Raw genomic sequence first — 16,406 nt, forward strand, 5'->3', positions numbered from 1 at the left:
TTTCTCGATTTTTCGTTTTCTTGCTTTTTTCAACAAATTTTTGTGTTTTTTTCAATTTATATCGTAAAAAAAGAAGAAAAAACACGAAAATGTGTTGAAAAAAGCAAGAAAACGAGAAATCGAGAAATAAAAGAAATAACTTTGTCCGAGAGGAGGACTACACGGGGGCAAAAATTCGCGTGTGAAAACTCTTCCACGAAAGCTCAATTTGAGCCGGGAAGAGCGATTTTTAGCACATGCTCCAATGATAAAAGTTGCTCAGAATTTTCTGAAGTATCAGAATCTGAAATAAAAAAATATGACTTCAGTCCTCCTTTAAGAACCGTTCCCATTTCTGTACCTGGGTTTGCAAAAGTGCAGTCCAGAAACATTCTTTCATAAAAATCCACCTGTTTCACCGAAAAGAGATTTAACGAGAAGTCAGTTGTAATTTTGTTTGAATGCCTTCAATTCTCTCATGTGCCCTAATTCTTGTTACAAATCATGATATCAATTATTTTCATGTTTTATGTATATGAAGTCATAGTAACACACAATAAATTAAATAATCGCCTTGTATGTACTACATTGAAATTGATGCTTTGATGCAGTAAGTATATGATGACAAAATGATTAGTGCAAAGTAATTAGTGTTGAGTTAATTAAAAATTTCTATTAGCACGGCACGCTTCTTACAACCGCGCTCTATCGAAACCGAAGAAAATTGTGTGCGAAATTGAAAGACTCGGTGGAGCGTAGTTGTAAGAACTGTGCCGAGATAATATATAATTGGAATTTTTACATTGAATTTATAAAAGAATACATACTTTAAACAGTAATTTTTAAACTGGAAAAACATGAGTTTCATGAGGTTTTCATGAAATTTTCATGATATTTTTCCAGAACTTTCATCGAAGTATATTTGATTACACACAATGAGAGTAACATAGAAACAGAACAGAGCAAAGAAAACATAACTATTGGGTAGTGAACTAATATATATCAGAAAATGGTATGGAAATGGATATAATAAACCAGTGAGATAGTTTAGAAATAAAGAAATTGTATTTTCGCGATCAGAACCAAAATGTTGGACAGGTATTAATTTCTAAGTTGAAACCGAAAGAATTGAGCAGGGTTTCGGTCATTAATGATGGAAGAATTGAATGGAGCCGTTTTAGTCGTGTACAAAATAAAACTGTGTTCAAATAAAACAAATTTGAAAAATCACTGAAACGGTGAGTTCTGAAACAAATGTTTTCTGTTTTTTTCAGACCTTATCGAAATTGTGAAATTGTGTCATTTTGAAAAAATTTCATCCGGTTGAAAATCATCGATGTAACCTTAAGAAAGAAAAAGATTCCATTTTAGTAAAAGTTTATTTGATGAAATTCCTTTCTTTCATACTTGCAACGGGCCGGGCCGTGACGAGAATTTCCACGGCCCGTCCCGGCCCGAAGGAGCGGCTGAAAAAATTTGTTTTTTGTTTTTCTATACTTCAGAATTCAATCAAAAGCTAGTTATGTATCAAAAAATTGAAATTTTTAATGTAAAATTTCAAAAAATTTCAAAAAATTTCAAAAAATTTGGTAAAAAATAGGTAAGGCCCGGGCCTTGAAAATTCTCTACCGTCCCGGGCCTTCGGGCCTTGCCGGGCCGGGCCGTGAATTTGCAAGTATGCTTTCTTTCAGATCGGCCCTGGTTCCTTATCGGAAAAAAATGCTGTTACAATAATAATATATAATAGAGGTATAATAATTTCTGTGATTCAAAAAAGGGATTCTGTTTCCCCTTCGCAAACCAGCTGGAAACATCAGTTGGGTTTGTTTCCTCTTCTGTTTTTCAAAAAATAATTGCCACCCGTGGGGGTCGAACCCTGGTTGTTAGATTGGTATCAAAAAGCCAAAAATAAAAATAAAACACTTTTCCAAACACCCGGTGTCGAACCCCGGACCTTTGAAACCCTAAAACCACCTCCTTTTTGAGAAAAATTTTACTCGTTTTTCAACGATGCCGAAATGACTGGTGCCGAAATGGCTGGTGCCGAAATGACTGGTGCCGAAATGGCTGGTGCCGAAATGACTGGTGCCGAAATGGCTGGTGCCGAAATGACTGGTAACGAAATGTCGCGGAGCCCAATACGTTTGAAATATTTCTACTGGTTTTCAACCATTCTTTTTCAAAGTTCCTGAAAAAACAGAATAAAACCACATTTTCGTTCAAAATACTGCAAATTTTGGGGGTTTCGTGTAGTTTTGTCAGAGAAAATGTTAGTTTTGTTGAAAATTTGATGACTTAAAAGTTTAAAAAATAGCCAGACGAGCAGGTTGAAAAATAGAGGCGCCCCTGTAATAGAGGCGCACTTTCAGAAGGAGGTTGAAAAATAGAGCCGCATGCGCCTATATTACAGTTTTTACGGTATGTATGTGCCTGGAGCAGATTAACAAACTGGAAAAAACATGACAACATCCAAGTTTGGCTATACTAAACTATAAATAAGAAAGTCAAATTCAAATCTCTGCTTTCTGAAACGGAGGTTTATTTTTGAGGTAAGTATGGGTTCGAGACTGTAGTCATTCGTTTCACACTTCTATACACAAACACCGAAACAGAAAGTATACTTTTTAACTATTTTTGTGGAAATGGTCGCATGAGTTTCGATGTTTTTACAAGGCTTTTATTAGCACCACAGTTTTATTACAACAGCGCTCTACTGAAACTCAGGGAAATAAGGTGGAAAACTTTAGAGACGCAGAGAAAAATACGTCTTTCTCAAGAGGATTTCGGAAGAGCGCAATTGTAAGAAATCTGCTAATAAAACACAATTTTTTCGGCTTTTCACAAGTTAACCCTCTGCGGAATAAGTTCAATTCTAGAAAAACATTATTTCAAACCACTGAAACAGTAAACATTCACCGAAAGGATTGGTTCTCGTTCACACGCAAGTCATAGTGTTGAAACCGAAACTGTTATTTATAGTTTCAGTGCATTCCTGTAAAAGTTAGTTTTTGTTGAACAACATTTATTATCGGAATAAAAAAGTTCCGACATTTTTTACCGACGCGCAAGGTTCGCGCCACTGATCTCCGGGAACGCCCAATCATCATAAACATTTCTTCTGCAAGATCAGGGCACAGTTTAATTGATTTCGCGGGTTAAGTTTTGTTTAAAAATACCACTTTCTAAATAAAATTTGACCTATTTCCTTTAAAATCTGATATTTTTTCTTCAAACTTCATGGTGGAAATGAAATTTTAAAGGAAATAGGTCAAATTTTATTTAGAAAGTGGTATTTTTAAACAAAACTTAACCCGCGAAATCAATTAAACTGTGCCCTGATCTTGCAGAAGAAATGTTTATGATGATTGGGCGTTCCCGGAGATCAGTGGCGCGAACCTTGCGCGTCGGTAAAAAATGTCGGAACTTTTTTATTCCGATAATAGTTATTTTAGAGTCTTTGCAAAAACTAAAACGAATAAACAAACCCATATTTGAAACCGTAAAACTTTGTAAAATTTCAGTTTTAGCGCGTTTTCTTACCTATGAATTTCCTTTTAAAATGCTTCTATCTCAAAATACAAATCACCATAAGAAAAGAATTTTATGACTTGTGTATTAATTTTAAGTGTATGAATTGGCTACAGTAACCCATGGAATTTGTATCTTTGACTATGATTACAGGTCCACTGGCGTAAGTTTACTTGGCCATTTTTTTCCCGTTGACTCTTCTCGTTTAGGATATCTACGACTTAATTTCTCTCCACGTCCCGTATCTGGTCTACTCGGCAAATGCGGATGTTCAGGGAACAGCCGCGAAAAATTCCTATTTCGGACCGTGACAAGTTTGGTAATAAGTATCTTGTGTTGATCCATTCCCTGATTGATATTCGTTTCAATTTCCCGGGAGAAACATCAATGTAACATTAAACATATCAATCGTGTCTTTTGCGCTGATCCGTTTCTACGTTACAGTCATTGTTTGAAATCAAACCCTTCTGATAATAATGATATTAAGGCAGAACTGGTGATTATCAAGTTGAAAACTATTGAAACATGTGGTGAAATCCAGTGTTCCAATAGAATTTGATTCACAGACTGCTTAACCAATTGAATCATTTTTTGAAACTACTACAATTTTTAATTGGAAATTCTATATTTACTGCTTCATAACATCTATTTCACGGTAATACATACAATGCAATTATTCAATTATTCAATTTTTTTGTTGACGGACTACAAGTTTCTATAAAACAAGAGGGACAAATTGATGACTGGATTTGCAGCACTTCAACAAACAGTTTTCTCTTAAAATCTCTTTTGGATGAAACAAGTGGTTTTTCAGGTAAGCATGCTTCACGACTGTAATTTTGCAGAAGGAAAAAGTAGTAGTTTGGGGATAAGAATACGGGAGGGGGGGGGGGGGCCCTAACAACAAAAAACGGGCACACCCTCCTCTTTTTACACACTATCTCGCCACCCACCGCAGAAAAAAAACGGGAATCCCCCAGCGGAAAAAACGGGACCACTTTCCAGAAAAAGAAGTCTTTTTACGCCGCAGTCAAAAAGTCTTATTTTTGTACAAAAATTTAAAATTCAAATTCTTTTCTATTTTTTCAAATTTCCCGGCAAATTTCAAATTCAAATTCTTTTCTATTTTTTTCAAAATTCCTCTCAGCGGGAAAGTTTGGAAGGACGCCGGAAGGTTTATGGATGGAAGGGGATATCGGAGTGTCGTTGCCTCGTTTTCAAAAATTCAAATTGCTTTTACAACTTTGCCCTTCGAGAATCAACTAAAAAAAGAGCCATACAAAAGACATATTATTTTAATGACTGATAAACATATTCAGTATGTCAGAAAATAAAGATTTCATGTTTTCTTGTGTTTATTTTTTGCACTGCATCATTGTTGTCCGGAAATTCCGGATTCCGGAAATTGAAAATTTTCATTCCAATTCCGGATTCCGGAAATTGAAAATTTTCATTCCGATTCCGGATTCCGGATATTGAAAATTTTCATTCCGATTCCGGATTCCGGTTTTTTGAATTTTTTTCCGGAATCCTGAAGTTTAAATTTTAAAAATTAAATTTTAAAAATAAACTTTATATATCATTAAAACCACTCGAAAAAATTACTTGGCCTTGCAAATTTATCGAATCATTTCGGATTCCGAAATTCCGGAATTCCGGGTTTTTTCGTCATTCCGGTTTCGGATTCCGTATTCAGGAAAATCTAAAATCTCATTCCGGTTCCGGATTCCGGATTCCAGAAACTGAAAAATCGCATTCCGTACAACTCTGCTCTGCGTCCTACAATATGATGAAGAAAGTTGTAAAAGCGATTTGAATTTTTGAAAATGAGGCAACGACACTCCGATATCCCCTTCCATCTATAAACTTTCCGGCGTCCTTCCAAACTTTCCCGCTGAGCTTTTTCAAATTTCTTTTTCAAATTTCCCACCAAATTTCTTTACACCTGAAAGAAAGAAACACAATTTTCTTGCCACCACAATAATTTTATTATAAAAACAATTATGAAAATAACAATTAAATAACTATTAAGAAACAATTACAACAAAAGAAAGATGTATGCGCCTGAAGGAACCACGGAGGGTATTGTTGAATCATTGGAGGAGGTAAGGCTGCTGAAAATATGTATATTTGTAAAATATTATTTTCTCTATCTATCTAACAACTTACTTTGTGGCTGGCGGGTGGTAGATCAAGTGGAGGGTGGTAGATCAAGTGGAGTCGTGTTGGTGTGGTGGAGTGTGGTGTGGTGGCTTATGGGGCTACCATAGCCACTTCCACCGGGTACATGGACCCCGGATCCTCCGTCGCCGCGGAGGATCCAGATGCCATGCACCCGGAGGAAATGCGTCGCCACAGTTATGCGGTGACACATTGGGCCCATGGTCATGAATGCGCTGAACGATAAAACTATAGATATGGATAAAACATAAGTAAACTCACTTGTGGCTTGCCACTTGCAGGACCCCTCGGATGGTGGTCTCACCACCCCGCGCCGGGACCTCAAAGGTCCGAGGCCCTAGTCCCCGGAGGGTGTCATTTATGGCGCCTAGTTCCCCACGCCTCCAATCCTCCACAACAAAATTTAGAACATTGTTAAGATCCATTGCTGGAAAAAAAGTTACTATAAAAGAACTAAATGAATGGGTCTATAAGAATCTAAATTAAAAAATCCAAAAACTAAAAAAAGAACTAAACTAAAAGAGCTAAAAATAACTAAACTAAAAGAGCTAAACCAAAAAAAAAAAGGAAGAGTGGCTGAATCTAGGAAACGATGTCTTATTTCGGTTTTGGCCTCCATTTATACCCCTGAATCCGGATAAATAATATGAACTCACTTTTGTGGGGCCATTGTTCTCGACATGATCTTTTTTTGGTGGTGGAGAATTTTCATGAGCTCCAAAACGGTAAATACCAGCAAAAGGAATAAAAGTAACAAAGTGATTCAATAAAAATCAAATAGCCGATTGTCGACTGCCATGTCCGGGAGGCAAATCTTGGAATGAATGAGAAATGGGAGGAAAGATGTCTCCCAATACTAAACCACGCCCATCTTGCTCTAGGAAAAGTGGGCGAGGCTTGTGCAGTCTGTGTTGGCGTTCTCATGGATATTAGGAAAGTCTGTTACCAATATTAAGGGGTCGGAGTGGGGCAAATTGAGAAATAATAGACAGCTGTGCAAAAGTTGTAAATCATTTTTGTTGGTCTAACAATTAGAGAGGGACGGGATTCAATGTATGACGGTGCACATCTGCTCATCCAAAATAAAACTGTACGTATTCTCATCTGGTGTATTGAAGCAAATACGAGGTAATGATCAAACTATTTTCTAAAGTCACGGAATTCTGTTGGTGTTGAAACCGAATCCATTACTTATTGCCAATAGGAACTCAGCACTAATACACCATGGAGTCAGTGAAACAATTCATGACAAAAAATGTGAAACTTATGTTAGAAATCGGGGGTATTTATACTATTTTCATTCAAAATCAGTGATAGAGCCGCATTCTGATACCGATGAAATGATCGCGACAAATTCAAATTTGTATTGTACCACCTTCGTTTCAGACTTCTAAAAGTGCTAAACGGACCGTGGTTTTGCTCAGTGATCTCAAAGTTGAGTTTCATAATTTTCAAACAAAAAAAACAGGAAATTTTTCCTAAAATAAAAAATGAAGGGACGAACAATTTGCAATGTGATACACTCCAAAAATAAATATAATGAAACAGTGAGTAATAATATAAGGAAATCGTACATCTTTCGATTACAACCAAAATGTTGTACAGGGTTAATTGATCTGCTGAAATCTAAAGAATTGAGTAAGGATTCTGTTATTAATGAGACTATTATTGGAGGCGACTGCCATGACAAGAACACAAGGCTTTAATTAATAAAACTTTTAAGAATCACTGGAACTGTGAATTCTGAAACAATCATTTTCAGTTCTTTTCAGGCCTTGAAACACATGGAAAGTTACTCGGTTAGTCAATGTCGGAGGCTTCTCACTCACAAATGTATATTCTCATTTTCCAGCTCGGACTCATTTAAAATGATTAGGTCTGACATCGTCCTCAAATTCGCTCAATTCCGATTTCGCATTGATAAGAACGAAAAAAATGTAAAGTGAAGTCGAATTATTGAAACAGTCTCTTTTCGGATATTACCAGTATTGGAAGAGTACCAAAAGTGGAAGAAATTGTTAACAGTACAAAAAGAACGGCCGAAACGTTTTATTCCAATATACAAATATTTAACTGTTAACAGTGAAACATTGAAAAATTCAGAAATATAGTTTCATCGGTGACCAACACAACTACTTCAGTGTCACAACGTTTCCCACCTATTTTATCTCCTTAAATAAATTCTTCAGTCAAAAAACATTTATTAAAATCTTCCACGAAACCGTATAAACAAATCTGAGCTCACTTTTCTGAAACAGAGGTTGATTTCGATGTTTTGCGTAGTTCCTATTAGCACTACAGTGTTATTACAACTGCGAAGTAAGTTCTGTGATCTACAGTTTCAGAGCATTTCTGTAAATGTTAGTTTTTGTTAAATAACATTAAAGAATTAGGTTATTATTGAAAAGAAAATCTTTTTTAACCCAGATGTGTTAGGACAAATGTTTCTTTTCCACAAGCATCGCTCAGACAAACACTCAAAGTATATTTGGATTTGTTTCACAAAAAATGTGAAACTGATAGTAGCGAAGTAATTTACTGAATGGATTGGTTGAATCTGACATCAACTCCAAAGTTTATAGTGTTGAAACAGTCTTTTTGAAACTTACATCTACAGTTTCAGTTAACTATTTTATTAAAGATCGGATGTAAATGTTTTCCCGAAGAAACTTATAATTCTCAAATTTTAAATTTCTTGCCGAACTACTAAAAAACTATTACTGATAAAATTACAAAAACTTTCAACATGATTTCAATACGGAATATTTTTCATGATTTTCCGAATTAGAAAAAAACAGCGTCAGATGTAAACTCGAAAATGTGATACTTACTCCTTCAAAGCGTGACGATTTTCGATTTATTTATCAGAACATATTTTTAATAAAATTATTGAAACAATTATTTTCAAATTGTCCTGGATGCTTCTGGGTGAATCTGATTGATGGACGATTTGAAAATTCGGGACCACAAGTTTTTGAGGGTCAATTGTCTTCTCAAAGTTGAAACATTCCGTTTGTTGCAAAATAGATAAGACAGTTGAACTATCAATGGTATTGATATAATATCAAATCCACAGAAGAATATGAACAGCTTAATATTTTGAAATTCGAAGATGCCAATGATTGTTGTAATCAGACAACTTACCTCCACATCATCAATGCGCATACAAAAAAATATAATATAGCAGGTAACATGTAGCTAAAATCTGTTACCGTCAAAGAGAATAACCATGGAACCTTACAATTTTACTCGAAACAACTGCCATTGTCTGATAGAGCACATATTTATGTGGCTTAAACTCTATTATTGAAGGTAGGGCTCCCAACTGTCGAATGCTTATAAAAATTGGAATATACAAAGCAGCGGAGGCGAAGAGTTTCGTTGATCGCAATGTAAAAGATCTGAAAAAAATAATATATTTCTGGATATGTTCATATGTCCCGTTTTCAGTACAATATAAAACGAATAACTTGTTTCTCTTATTTCGGCAATTGCTAATGTTTCAAATGAACTCGCAGGGTTCATTCGCATTAAGATCATATAGATTAAGAAAAATCCGACTGGTATAAAACAGCAAAATAGAAAAATGCAATCCCAAACTGTGCTTGTTGTAGATTGTTTCCAGTTGAGAATCTTCGCAGACGCCGGATAAAAATATAATAAGAATCGTTGAATAGCCAACAACGAGAGCATGATGTAATGGACATTTGTATAAATCACAAGACCTATTAGAGCAATCAACAGTACATCGGCTTGTAGTGTTGCTTTAGCGCCGACCGAATGTTTTCTGTCAACATTTTCTTAGGAGCGTTTTTTTTCTGATCATACATACAGGAAACTTGATTTGATTGGCGAAACAATGTAATAGACGAGACAACAGATTGTTAGAAGCAGAAACAAGTAAAATATAATTATAGTTTTGTGAAAGTGACTAATTATAGGAAAGACAGATGTCTGAAAATGAATATTCGTTCTCACAAAAATTGCTGTAGTACACCAAACTAACCGATTCATCTCGTTTCTTATTGATTTTGAAAACTAAAAGAAACAATGGAAATACAACTATTAAAAGTATAATTGTAAAAGTAATTGCTAATACGAAAAGAAGAAGAAATATTACAGTTACAACGCCCCTGACGGTATGGGGGTCAATAGTAATAGGGTTCACCATGCCTAGTAGAATGAAAGAGAGCCTTGAAAAATTTCTTGAGAAATAATATCACCTGCTCACTCTACCTGATTCTAAGTACCAAATAATACGTATGCGTTTAGCAAACATTTATATCAGGACGTTAGTTAACAACGTCACGCCTCGAATCAACAATTGAGAAACGAAAAAAAATCGATAATTCTCCAAGGGAATTACGGCTCTGTTCCAAAATCGGAGGCCCATAAAAAAATCGGAGGCCCATGGCAGAATCGGAGGCCCATGGTAGATAGAGAATGTCATCGTTTATAAATGATGAAAAACTCCCTTATAAGCAGCTGAAGTAGTGCAGAAGTCTGAAAACCATGCTACCAACTACATGATGCGCAAAGTTGATTTTTTCCATTCATTGCTAATTATAACAGATCTTTTTTAACACATTTATTTACCCGAATATTTATGTGAATAATTGTTAAAGGAAAAAATGGGAAGCAACTATCCGCCTTTGCCAGTTTGGACTTTGGGTGCCTTGGGCATCTTTGGAAGTTTTGGAGGCTTCGGAGTTGTAAGGGATTTGAAACCCGAAGAGGATGTTTTCGTTTTCTTTGTCGTTGTGGGGCGACCTGTTGTAACATGTCTTGATCTTGTGGGCGGGTTAGTGGGGCTATGAATTATGGAATTCTAAGTAGTAGTAGTGAGTTTACTTTGTGGTTTTTTAGTTGTATAACTAGGAGTTTTAGTAGGTTTAACTCTCGTAGTTTGTTTTTTTAGGTAGTGGTTTTGCCCCAGGATAACGAAAAAACTAGCAGCACATTTATTAAGGAGGTAGAATTAGAGATAGGCTCCGAGATCCAAGTAGTAGCAAAAGTAGTCCAAAACGGGTTGTTCGATATAGAAGAAAGAAGAAAGTTGGTTATTAGTAAATTATCTTTGTTTAGATTTAATATTCACATTCGGGAGAACGGTTATGAGGTTGGTTTTATTTTATAATCTGATATTATCCTTATAATTTCAGATAGTTTTAAACGATTACTGGAACAAATTTTATTCTCATCGCATGGACTTCAAATTAGGTACTCAATTTCGTGTAATAGGGTTTGTAGATGTAACCGAGTACTCTTTTTTTAAAACACCTGAATAACTTCATGTATATAATTGTATTTTTACTTGTATAATATGTATTATTTCTTTTCATGTAAATAATTGTATATACGTTATTGATTAAATAAATGTGTTAAAAAAGATCTGTTTTAATTAGCAATGAATGGAAAAAAAAATCAGCTTTGCGCATCATGTAATTACAACATGGTTTTCAGACTTCTGCACTACTTCAGCTGCTTATAAGGGAGTTTTTCATCATTTATAAACGATGACATTCTCTATCTACCATGGGCCTCCGATTCTGCCATGGGCCTCCGATTCTGCTACGGGCCTCCGATTATTTTATGGGCCTCCGATTTTGGAACAGAGCCGGAATTACGGCGAAACATAATTGTAGAAACATTGCTGCGCTAAAAAGTTTTGAAAGAAAAGTTATTTTTAGTTGGCCTAATAAAATGACTTAGTACTTCAAAAAGTTTCAGTTTACTTAGAAAAAATCTTAAATCCTTGAAAACCTAGAAAAGGCATTTCAAAGATCCCGTTCAGTTAGTGGTTCTAGAACACTAATTTTATTCAATGGCTGATTGTAACTTTGTAAGTAATAAGTTTTAGGATTTGGATTAATTGTTTTAACAGATAATATGATCAGTCAATCACTCTACTCCCGTAATGATAAAGCGTTTCTCTTTTTTCCCACAATTTTTCTCAGTTCCGGTGGACCATTTACTCTGAAAGATTTATGAACGCAATTTTTTTGTTGGTTTAATATTAAGGAATAATTCAGAGCCCAATTTCAAAACCAAATTTCATATTTTTTAATTTGAAGTCACTGTTATTCATCAATGCATTAATGAGTTCACCTTCAAAGCAAGGCTGTTGAAAAAAATAAAAAATAAAATAAAAAAAGCCGCGGCCGGCTGCGGCTTTCTAGCATATCAACTGAAAACATGACTTGATATGCTTTTGACTTTTTGGTACCAATCTAACAACCGGGGTTCGACCCCCACTCGCGGCAAAACTTTTTTGTTTTTTGTTTTTGACTTTTTGGTACCAATCTGACAATCAGGGTTCGACCCCCACTCGTGCCAAAATTTTTTTGTTTTTTGTTTTTGATTTTTTCCTACCAATCTGATCACCAGGGTTCGACCCCTCCGGTGTCAAACCTTTTTTCATTTTATTTTTTGCTTTTTGGTACCAATCTGAAGCCATTTCAGAACCAAGAAAACATTTTTAAACCTGTTCTAGGTTACAAGTGTCTTTTTTCAGAACAGTCCTTCTCCGAAAAGGCAACTTTGGTCTTCAGATTGGTACCAAAAACAAAAAAAAATGAAAAACTGCTTTGACACCAGTGGGGTCGAACCCTGATTGTTAGATTGGTACCAAAAAGTCAAAAACAAAAAACAAAAATAGTTTTGGCACGAGTGGGGATCGAACCCTGGTTGTCAGATTGGTACCAGAAAACAAAAAACCAACACAATTTTTTTCAAAAACGACAAAGTTTTGCAACATTGAAAAAAAAACGGCCGGCTGCGGCTTTTTCATTTTTTTCCTCTCGCGACCGACCGAGGCCGAGGCCCTACCTCGGCCGGCCGTGGGACAGCCTTGCTTCAAAGCGTGTCGATTTTTCATTTATTCATCAGATTATATTTTGAATCAAATTATTGAAACAATTATTTTCATATCGTCTGAGATGCATCGGGATGAATCTGATTGATGGAGGATTTAATAATTCTGGACCACAAGTTTTTGAGCGTCAATTGTCTTCTCAAAGTTGAAACATTCCGTTTGTTGCAAAACAGATAAGACAGTTGAACTATCAATGGTATTGATATAATATCAAATAAACAGAAGAAGGTGAGCATTAATATTTTGAAATTCGAATATGCCAATGATTGTTGTAATCAGACAACTTACGATCTCCGTATACTTTTGGAAACAATAACAATATACAATATAGCAGGTAACGTGCAGCTAAAATCTGTGACCGTCAAAGAGAATAACCATGGAACCTTACAATTTTACTCGAAACAACTGCCATTGTCTGATAGAGCACATATTTATGTGGCTTAAACTCTATTATTGAAGGTAGGGCTCCCAACTTTCGAATGCTTATGAAAATTGGAATATACAAAGCAGCGGAGGCGAAGAGTATTATGTTGATCGCAATGTAAAAGATCTGAAAAAATGGAAAATTTCTGGATATGTTCATATGTTCCGTTCTCAGTACAATATAAAACGAATAACTTCTTTCTCTTATTTCAAATGAACTCGCAGGAAAAATTACGATCACACAAATTAACCAGAATCCGATGGGTAAAAAACAGCAAAATAGAAAAATGCAATCCCAAACGGTGCTTGTTGTAGATTGTTTCCAGTTGAGAATCTCCGCAGACGCCGGATAAAAATATAATAAGAATCGTTGAATAGCCAACAACGAGAGCATGATGTAATGGACATTTGTATAAATCACAAGACCTATTAGAGCAATCATCAGTACATCGGCTTGTAGTGTTGCTTTAGAGCCGACCGGATGTTTTCTGTCAAAATTTTCTTAGGAGCGTTTTTTTTCTGATCATACATACTTGAGATTAGTTTTGCTTTCTGAAACAATGTAACAGACGGCACATGGCATTGTTGGAAGCAGAAACAAGTAAAATAAAATTATAGTTTTGTGAAAGTGGCTAATTATAGGAAAGACAGATGTCTGAAAATTAACATTCGTTTTTTCTATGCCACCAAACTAACCGATTCATCTCGTTTCTTATTGATTTTGAAAACTAAAAGAAACAACGGGAAGACAACTATTAAAAGTATAATTGTTAAAATAATGGAAAATTCGAAAAATAGATAACATAGTACAGTTACCCACGCCCTGGCGCTGGAGGGGTCAAACGTAGCAGTGTCCTCCATGGTAGTTGATTGAATGAGAGCCTTGAAAAATTTCTTGAGAAATAATATCACCTGCTGATTCTAAGTACCAAATAATACGTATGCGTTTAGCTAGCATCTATATCAGGACGTTAGTTAACAACGTCACGCCTCAAATCAACAATTTATTTATTTATTTATTTATTTATTGAATACGCACGCGAGGTACGTGGAAATTAAGAGTTGAGAGTTTAATATGTCCGTGTCCGTTATCCTTTTAAACGTGAATTTCCTTCATTTACTGTATTTCCTTTTCTTGTTTCTTGCTTTAAAAGAAGTTTCGAAAGTAAGAAGCAAAGACCTTACACGATAGATACCAGGTGAAACACACAAGATTGGCGGCCGCATTATTACTCGAGTAATAATACTTGTTTCAACACAAGAAAAATTATGATACTTCAAAAATCCGTCTCTATTCTTCGTAACTCTTTTCCGCGGTTACCGAGGTGCAGAAAATAATACAAATGAACTTGTACTGTTTCGCTGAATTGTTAAAATAGAAATTCAAACAAGGGATCTATTCGAAAATCGTTTATTTTAACTATTATTATTTGTTATCTTTTAATAAAAAGACGTTTTCAAGTTTACATAGGATTTTTGACTATTTTTGATAAAAATTTCACAAAATTTCGAAAAATTTTGTGAAAAAATTGTGCTCATTTTTTGACTCCGAGCCGACCGGGCCGGGCCGGGCCGGCAACTTTCTCTACCGGCCCGGCCCGTCGGCCCGGCCCGGGCCGATATTTTGCAAGTATGCTCACAAGGGACGTATTTAAAGACGCGGCTTTGAAACTATCTATAAATTTGGTTATAGGTACTGTCGACCACGAGGAGTCCATCTGCGATCCGAGTTATGAGATCTCAAACGTTTTATAGAGTTGAACTTTTTCACACGTAATTCCGAATCGGCAAATAGCTTTTCCCACCGGGCTCATAACTCGGTTCGCAAAGATATTCAGCCGGTTTTGATAGCAGAAATGGACTCCACGTAGTCGAAAGTTCCTTTAACCAAAATTATAGAAAGTTGCGTCTCCAAAGACTTCCCTTGTCAGTGCATTGTTCCCGTTTCCAAGAGTACATACATTTGAAAAAGTAATGACTGAGTAATAAGGAATGAATCCTTGATTTGAAATATTTACTTTTTCACGACATCTTAGTACATATTTCGTATCATGATAGTACATATTTCGTATCATGAAAACGCGATTGTTCAACCTGCGCTACGAAAATAAAATTCAGAATTTCCATCAGCTACATTCACTAACCCTCAAACACCATATCCCCTGCGGCCGATACGATGTGTACCATCCTTGCTCACACTTTGGTCTTGCCGGTGGACGTGGTGGTGGCCTTGGAGGCTTTGGACGGTGCTTGTGATGACGATGTTTGTGCTTACCGCCACCATATTCTTCAGAAGACTTACACGAGGAATCGTCAAAGTTTCCCGCCATAGTTAGACAGAATAAGGATGACAAGAGGAAAGCGGCTCCCAGTAGTTTGAAATGAAACTTGGTTCTGAAATGAGCTACTGAATGAGTTTTGTAAATGAATATCGAATGAAAAACAGGAAAATGTTCCAACGGAAGAAACAAAGATGAAACCGGAAAGAAACTGTGCAAATATTTTATAGGTTTCAATTTATATTGGCCGTAATGTTGTATAGAAGCGGGTGGTTTGATGGCCCTGTTCGGAAACAGCGAATGATTTATTGATTTGTTTGCACTTTGAACCTTGAACTACTGGACGGTTTTTGGAAACTGGTAATTGTTTTGAGAAAAATTACAAGTGTACGAAACAACGGAGCAATGGTTTTGTACTCCCCACCGTATGTCTAATGGTGTTTCCTTTTTGCAAGTGAATTTGGAGCTTTATGGAAAAATAACTTATTTTTTTCAGAGCTCAAACAATTTCATGTTTCAAAGAGTTTACAAATACAGGCTTTCGAAAACTACTCGATTCCGGCGATGCTGATTATACCCCAATGTTTTTATGAAAAGAAACTGAAATTAGCATCTGGCATGGTGTAATGTACTACAGCGACATAAATTTCCTGTTTCACGTTGTTTAAAATTGCACGGTTTGGAAGTCGGACTAATACCGAGTGTATCATTTTTTCGTGTAATTTTATTCAGAGTTGCAACGGGCCGGGCCGGGCCGGGCCGAAATCAGAATTTCTCCGGCCCGGCCCGGCCCGGTTCGGCCCGGGTTTTCAGTACTAAAAAAAATTCAATTTTTTTTTCGAAATTTTCCCGATTTTTTTGGAAAAAATTTTAAAGGGGGACACAACTACTCCTAAACTTAGGATTTTTGATATGAATCGATTCAGAAAGCCAGGGAAAAGATACATTTCTTTTGGTGTCATGTCTGAAAATGCGTCTAATGCGATTTATGAGACCTCAAAATGCCAAAAATCTATGCTAGTCGTGCACTTTTTCATTACACTTCAATAGAAATTCTCCTTGTCGTACACGTGAAAGCAATATTTTCAAAAATTCTCAAGAAAAAATTCGAAAAATGAACATTTATGAATGCATTTCACGTT

The 16,406-nt window shown here is 35.8% G+C and overlaps 2 protein-coding genes across 2 annotated transcripts; both read right to left on the reverse strand.

The window, feature by feature from the left end:
- Window positions 1–5,698: 5,698 nt before the first annotated feature.
- Window positions 5,699–6,113, reverse strand: GCK72_012543 (uncharacterized protein; the record flags this gene model as incomplete). The annotated part of the gene is made up of 2 exons (XM_053729201.1): window positions 5,699–5,903; window positions 5,950–6,113. The coding sequence occupies 2 exons, from the start codon at window positions 6,111–6,113 to the stop codon at window positions 5,699–5,701; spliced, it is 369 nt and encodes a 122-aa protein (XP_053583973.1).
- Window positions 6,114–12,923: 6,810 nt separating this feature from the next.
- Window positions 12,924–15,315, reverse strand: GCK72_012544 (uncharacterized protein; the record flags this gene model as incomplete). Its single annotated transcript, XM_053729202.1, has 2 exons — window positions 12,924–13,112; window positions 15,130–15,315. 2 exons carry the CDS (start codon window positions 15,313–15,315, stop codon window positions 12,924–12,926), a joined length of 375 nt encoding a protein of 124 aa, XP_053583974.1.
- Between the last annotated feature and the right edge of the window lie 1,091 nt (window positions 15,316–16,406).

Source organism: Caenorhabditis remanei, chromosome IV, assembly GCF_010183535.1.
Source record: "Caenorhabditis remanei strain PX506 chromosome IV, whole genome shotgun sequence".
Classification (NCBI taxonomy): domain Eukaryota; kingdom Metazoa; phylum Nematoda; class Chromadorea; order Rhabditida; family Rhabditidae; genus Caenorhabditis; species Caenorhabditis remanei.